The 7,500-nt window shown below is 47.5% G+C and overlaps 1 protein-coding gene across 1 annotated transcript in view; it reads left to right on the forward strand.

The window, feature by feature from the left end:
* LOC106563908 (large neutral amino acids transporter small subunit 4-like) overlaps nucleotides 1-7,500 on the forward strand; it is a 40,710-nt gene that overhangs the window by 19,547 nt on the left and 13,663 nt on the right. Inside the window, exons 8-9 of the mRNA XM_082958342.1 lie at nucleotides 570-766; nucleotides 2,079-2,222. Coding sequence (XP_082814468.1) covers nucleotides 570-766; nucleotides 2,079-2,222 — 341 coding nt within the window. The remainder of the gene's footprint in view (nucleotides 1-569; nucleotides 767-2,078; nucleotides 2,223-7,500) is intronic.

Genomic DNA, 7,500 nt, shown 5'->3' on the forward strand with positions numbered 1-7,500 from the left:
TACAGTAACCCCTCTCTGTTACTGTGTTACAGTAACCCCTCTCTGTTACTGTGTTACGTTAACACCTCTCTATTACTGTGTTACATTAACCCCTCTCTGTTACTGTGTTACGTTAACCCCTCTCTGTTACTGTGTTACGTTAACCCCTCTCTGTTACTGTGTTACGTTAACCCCTCTCTGTTACTGTGTTACGTTAACCCCTCTCTATTACTGTGTTACGTTAACCCCTCTCTGTTACTGTGTTACAGTAACCCCTCTCTGTTACTGTGTTATGTTAACCCCTCTCTATTACTGTGTTACAGTAACCCCTCTCTGTTACTGTGTTACAGTAACCCCTCTCTGTTACTGTGTTACGTTAACCCCTCTCTGTTACTGTGTTACGTTAACCCCTCTCTCTCTCTCTCTCTCTCTCTCCCCCACTTCCTTTCTCTCTCTCGCTCTCTCACTCTCCCCCTCCCTCCCTCTGTCTTTCTTTCCCTCTCTCACCACCTCCCCCTCCTCCTTTCTCTCTCCCCTCCCCTCTCCCTGTCTCCCTCCCTCCCTCCCTCCCTCCCTCCCTCCCTCCCTAGTGTGAAGGTAAAGTTCAGTTGGCTGGGTTTTGACCACAAGATCACAGGAAAGCAGTTCTACCATCAGGTGACCACGGTGGGGAAGCGTCTGAGTGTGAGCAGCAACCCGAAGCAGAGAGAGCTGGCCACTAAGGAAGGACACAAACTCTGTCTCTCAACCATGGATCTGGAGGTCAACAGAAAACCCATGGAGGAATGTAAGGACACAATGTTCAGACAACATTCACGAAAGATTCGGACAACATTACACAATGTTCTGACAACTCAACAAACTTCATTCAACTTCATGACAACATAACGCAACACAAATTACTTACAAACATAACACAGTATACATACAACACATTAAACAAAGAACATTATGTTTCATGGGAGAAGTAAGCATTGGTCTGAAGCTGAAAAAGAAAGGGAATTTACAAGCACAAAAATGCCTACTCCGCCCATGCTCCACCAAGGTTTCACACCACCAAAATGCCTACTCCGCCCATGCTCTACTAAGGTTTCCCAGCACCACAATGCCTACTGTACCCATGCTCCACCAAGGTTTCACAGCACCACAATGCCTACTCCACCCATGCTCTACCAAGGTTTCCCAGCACCACAATGCCTACTCCACCCATGCTCCACCAAGGTTTCCCAGCACCACAATGCCTACTCCACCCATGCTCCACCAAGGTTTTACAGCACACAGCTTTGACCTACTACAGTAGCTATGATGGTGTTGTACTTCAAACAATAAGACATTATCCCATTCCACTACCTTTTCAAGCTTTTTTGATGAACAAGCTTTGCTTTTATACTTACAAGACCATATGGCTTGATTGAGCTGTTTTGTCTTGTAGTAACGTGGTGCCTGCCTGTATTTCCTTAAACCTAAATATGTATTTATAGAAATATATATTTCATAATAACATAATTTTGGTCAGTAGGTGCCCAACATAGCAACAGGTGGTGGTGTGTTGGACAGTCACTCATACAGATAAAATGAGCTAGCCTGTCTACATTCCTGATTTCTGTAACCGTTAGCTCACCTGTGTAATATTGACATAAGCTCAGAACCACTTGTTTTTCCAAACACGTGTGCTGTTTTATCAATTGCTGTGCTGATCAATGGACAGTTCCATTACCTCTGTCAAAATATGTATATATATAAATATATATATAAAAATACAAAGTGGAATTAAAATGTATTTATTTGGCTTTATTTTTTTACCCAAAATACTCTGTACTGTCAAATTGGAAGAAAACAATCGAACATTTGAAGATAACAAAAAGTATATATATATATATATATAAGAACACCTGAACTAATTTAGTTACATTTCTTAACCAGAGAAATGTAACAAAATTAGTTCAGGTGTTCTTATTTGTGCTCTCATTACATACAAGTGTCAAGGCCCACAGATTACACCGATGACTTCAGCCATGTGTAAAACCTTCCATAGCAAAATATAGCTTTTTGAATCACCTCCCTTTCCTCTCTTCTTCCGAACCCTTTTTCTCCTGCAGCCCAGTCGTTCATGCAGAGCATCAGCAGCCCTCTCTTCATCCTCTCTCTGGTCACCATGTCCATCACTCAGCTCCGTCTCATCTTCTACATGGGAGCCATGAACAACATCCTGGAGGCCCTCAGCGATGGAGACCTCAACACTGGTGGGTACTGCTGTTAGGGCTGGGTGAGCTATGAACAACATCCTGGAGATCCTCAACACTGGTGGGTACTGCTGCTAGGGCTGGCTGAGCTATGAACAGCATCCTGGAGATCCTCAACACTGGTGGGTACTGCTGCTAGGGCTGGGTGAGCTATGAACAGCATCCTGGAGATCCTCAACACTGGTGGGTACTGCTGCTAGGGCTGGGTGAGCTATGAACAGCATCCTGGAGATCCTCAACACTGGTGGGTACTGCTGCTAGGGCTGGGTGAGCTATGAACAGCATCCTGGAGGCCTCAACACTGGTGGGTACTGCTGCTAGGGCTGGGTGAGCTATGAACCACATCCTGGAGGCCTCAACACTGGTGGGTACTGCTGCTAGGGCTGGGTGAGCCATGAACAGCATCCTGGAGGCCTCAACACTGGTGGGTACTGCTGCTAGGGCTGGGTGAGCTATGAACCACATCCTGGAGGCCTCAACACTGGTGGGTACTGCTGCTAGGGCTGGCTGAGCCATGAACAGCATCCTGGAGATCCTCAACACTGGTGGGTACTGCTGTTAGGGCTGGGTGAGCTATGAACCACATCCTGGAGATCCTCAACACTGGTGGGTACTGCTGCTAGGGCTGGGTGAGCTATGAACCACATCCTGGAGGCCTCAACACTGGTGGGTACTGCTGCTAGGGCTGGGTGAGCTATGAACAACATCCTGGAGATCCTCAACACTGGTGGGTACTGCTGCTAGGGCTGGGTGAGCCATGAACCACATCCTGGAGATCCTCAACACTGGTGGGTACTGCTGCTAGGGCTGGCTGAGCCATGAACAGCATCCTGGAGATCCTCAACACTGGTGGGTACTGCTGTTAGGGCTGGGTGAGCTATGAACCACATCCTGGAGATCCTCAACACTGGTGGGTACTGCTGCTAGGGCTGGGTGAGCTATGAACAGCATCCTGGAGATCCTCAACACTGGTGGGTACTGCTGCTAGGGCTGGGTGAGCTATGAACAGCATCCTGGAGATCCTCAACACTGGTGGGTACTGCTGCTAGGGCTGGCTGAGCTATGAACAGCATCCTGGAGATCCTCAACACTGGTGGGTACTGCTGCTAGGGCTGGGTGAGCTATGAACAGCATCCTGGAGATCCTCAACACTGGTGGGTACTGCTGCTAGGGCTGGGTGAGCCATGAACCACATCCTGGAGATCCTCAACACTGGTGGGTACTGCTGCTAGGGCTGGGTGAGCTATGAACAACATCCTGGAGGCCTCAACACTGGTGGGTACTGCTGCTAGGGCTGGGTGAGCTATGAACCACATCCTGGAGGCCTCAACACTGGTGGGTACTGCTGCTAGGGTTGGCTGAGCCATGAACAGCATCCTGGAGATCCTCAACACTGGTGGGTACTGCTGCTAGGGCTGGGTGAGCTATGAACAACATCCTGGAGGCCTCAACACTGGTGGGTACTGCTGCTAGGGCTGGGTGAGCTATGAACCACATCCTGGAGGCCTCAACACTGGTGGGTACTGCTGCTAGGGTTGGCTGAGCCATGAACAGCATCCTGGAGATCCTCAACACTGGTGGGTACTGCTGTTAGGGCTGGCTGAGCCATGAACAGCATCCTGGAGATCCTCAACACTGGTGGGTACTGCTGCTAGGGCTGGCTGAGCTATGAACAGCATCCTGGAGATCCTCAACACTGGTGGGTACTGCTGCTAGGGCTGGCTGAGCCATGAACAACATCCTGTGTGGATGTCAATTCCTAATTCAATTCCCAACTACAATACCTATTTTAATATTTTGCAGTTCTCTCAATTAAATTCCATCTCAAAATCCAATTCTCAGTCAATTCAAAACCACAATTCCCCGAATGTAATATTCTGCCATAACAACCACATAATTAAATTAAATTAAATTACGCTTGCGTCCCACATAATTAAATTCCATCTCTAGACCAATTCCCTGAATGTCACTTCCTGTCACTTCTTTCAACTCAAGCCAACTTCCTCCACTCATGGCAGATTCCAAATACCAACTTTACCTCTTAACGAACTAAATATCTAAAACACCTTTGCTACACATTTTTTTTAATTTTTTTTTATATTCAAACAAAACCCTTTATGTAACATTTACACGTCAATTTGCTTAAATATCAATTTTATTAAATAAGATTCATAATAATAATTAGAAGACCCTGCAAACTGTGGTCATATGAACAACACTACAAGCACATGTGTGCTTCCCCACCGGATACCTGGGTACATTACATGATCCAAAAACACCAAGACAGTCGTGAAGAGGGCACGACAACGCCTTTTCCCCTTCAGGTGATTGAAAAGATTTGACATGGGTCGCCAGATCCTCAAAGTTCTACATCGGCACCATCGAGAGTATCCTGACCGGTTACAACACTGCCTGGTATGGCAACTGCTCGGGATCTGACCATAATGCGCTACAGACGGTAATGTGTACGACCCAGTACATCACTGGGGCCAAGCTTCCAACCATCCAGGACCTCTATTCCAGGCGGTGTCAGAGGAAGGCCCATAAAATTGTCAGAGACTCCAGTCACCCTAGTCATAGACTGTTCTCTCTGCTACCACAAGGCAAGTGGTACCGGGGCGCCAAGTCTAGGACCAAAAGGCTCCTTAACAGCTTCTATCCCCACGCCATAAGACTGCTGAACAATTAATCAAACGGCCACCCGGACTATTTACATTGACCCCCCCCCCCCCCCCCCCCTTTGTTTTTACACTGCTGCTACTCGCTGTTAACTATGCATAGTCACTTTACCCCAACCGACATGTACAAATTACCTCGACTAAGCTGTACTCCCGCACATTGACTCGGTACCGGTACCTCCTGTATATAGCCTCGTTACTAATTTTTTACTTTATTTAGTGAATATTTTCTTAACCAACAATAAAGTTTTAAGAAAATAAAGTTAAGGGCTTGTAAGTAAGCATTTCACGGTAAGGTCTATACCTGTGTATTTGGCGCGTGTGACAAATAAAATTTTATTTGATTTTGATTTGACCAAGTATGTGGACACCTGCTTGTTGAACATCTCATTCCAAAATCATGGTCATTAATATGGAGTTGGTCCACCATTCGCTGATATAACAGCCTCCACTCTTCTGAGAAGTCATTAATATGGAGTTGGTCCCCCCTTTGCTGCTATAACAGCCTCCACTCTTCTGGGAAGGCATTAATATGGAGTTGGTCCCCCCTTTGCTGCTATAACAGCCTCCACTCTTCAGGGAAGTCATTAATATGGAGTTGGTCCCCCCTTTGCTGCTATAACAGCCTCCACTCTTCTGGGAAGTCATTAATATGGAGTTGGTCCCCCCTTTGCTGATATAACAGCCTCCTCTCTTCAGGGAAGTCATTAATATGGAGTTGGTCCCCCCCTTTGCAGCTATAACAGCCTCCACTCTTCTGGGAAGTCATTAATATGGAGTTGGTCCACCATTCGCTGCTATAACAGCCTCCACTCTTCAGGGAAGTCATTAATATGGAGTTGGTCCCCCCTTTGCTGCTATAACAGCCTCCACTCTTCTGGGAAGTCATTAATATGGAGTTGGTCCCCCCCTTTGCTGATATAACAGCCTCCACTCTTCTGGGAAGTCATTAATATGGAGTTGGTCCCCCCTTTGCTGAAAAAAGGGAAGTCATTAATATGGAGTTGGTCCCCCCTTTGCTGCTATAACAGCCTCCACTCTTCTGGGAAGTCATTAATATGGAGTTGGTCCCCCCCTTTGCTGATATAACAGCCTCCACTCTTCTGGGAAGTCATTAATATGGAGTTGGTCCCCCCTTTGCTGATATAACAGCCTCCACTCTTCTGGGAAGTCATTAATATGGAGTTGGTCCCCCCCTTGCTGATATAACAGCCTCCACTCTTCTGGGAAGTCATTAATAAGGAGTTGGTCCCCCCCTTTGCTGCTGTAACAGCCTCCACTCTTCTGGGAAGTCATTAATATGGAGTTGGTCCCCCCTTTGCTGCTATAACAGCCTCCACTCTTCTGGGAAGTCATTAATATGGAGTTGGTCCCCCATTCGCTGATATAACAGCCTCCACTCTTCTGGGAAGTCATTAATGTGGAGTTGGTCCCCCCCTTTGCTGCTATAACAGCCTCCACTCTTCTGGGAAGTCATTAATATGGAGTTGGTCCCCCCTTTGCTGCTATAACAGCTTCCACTCTTCTGGGAAGTCATTAATATGGAGTTGGTCCCCCCCCTTAGCTGCTATAACAGCCTCCACTCTTCTGGGAAGTCATTAATATGGAGTTGGTCCCCCCTTCGCTGCTATAACAGCCTCCACTTTTCTGGGAAGTCATTAATATGGAGTTGGTCCCCCCCTTTGCTGCTATAACAGCCTCCACTCTTCTGGGAAGGCTTTCCACTAGATGGTGGAACATTGCTGCTATAACAGCCTCCACTCTTCTGGGAAGGCTTCCCACTAGATGTTGGAACATTGCTGCTATAACAGCCTCCACTCTTCTGGGAAGGCTTTCCACTAGATGTTGGAACATTGCTGCTATAACAGCCTCCACTCTTCTGGGAAGGCTTTCCACTAGATGTTGGAACATTGCTGCTATAACAGCCTCCACTCTTCTGGGAAGGCTTCCCACTAGATGTTGGAACATTGCTGCGGGGACTTGCTTCCTTTCAGCCACAAGAGCATTAGTGAGGTCGGGCACTGATGTTGGGTGATTAGTCCTGGCTCACAGTCGACGTTCCAATTCATCCCAAAGGTGTTCGATGGGGTTGAGGTCAGGGCTCTGTGCAGGCCAGTCAAGTTGTTCCACACCAACTTTGTCATACCATTTCTGTATGGACCACGCTTTGTGCAGGGGGGCATTGTCATGCTGAAACAGGAAATTACCTTCCCCAAACTGTTGCCACAAAGTTGGAAGCAGAGAATTGTCTAGAATGTCATTGTATGCTGTAGTGTTAAGATTTCCCTTCACTGGAACTAAGGGGCCCGAACCACGAAAAGCAGCCCCAGACCATTCTTACTCCTCCACCAAACTTTACAGTTGGCACTATGCATTGGCGCAGGTAGCGTTCTCCTGGTATCCACCAAACCCAGATTCGTCCATCGGACTGCCAGATGGTGAAGCGTGATTCATCACTCCAGAGAGCGCGTTTCCACTGCTCCAGAGTCCAATGGCGGTGAGCTTTACGCCACTCCAGCCGACGCTTGGCATTGCGCATGGTGATCTAAGGCTTGTGTGCGGCTGCTCGGCCATGGAAACCCATTTCACGAAGACTCCCG

This window comes from Salmo salar, chromosome 11, assembly GCF_965601325.2.
Source record: "Salmo salar chromosome 11, fSalSal1, whole genome shotgun sequence".
Lineage (NCBI taxonomy): Eukaryota > Metazoa > Chordata > Actinopteri > Salmoniformes > Salmonidae > Salmo > Salmo salar.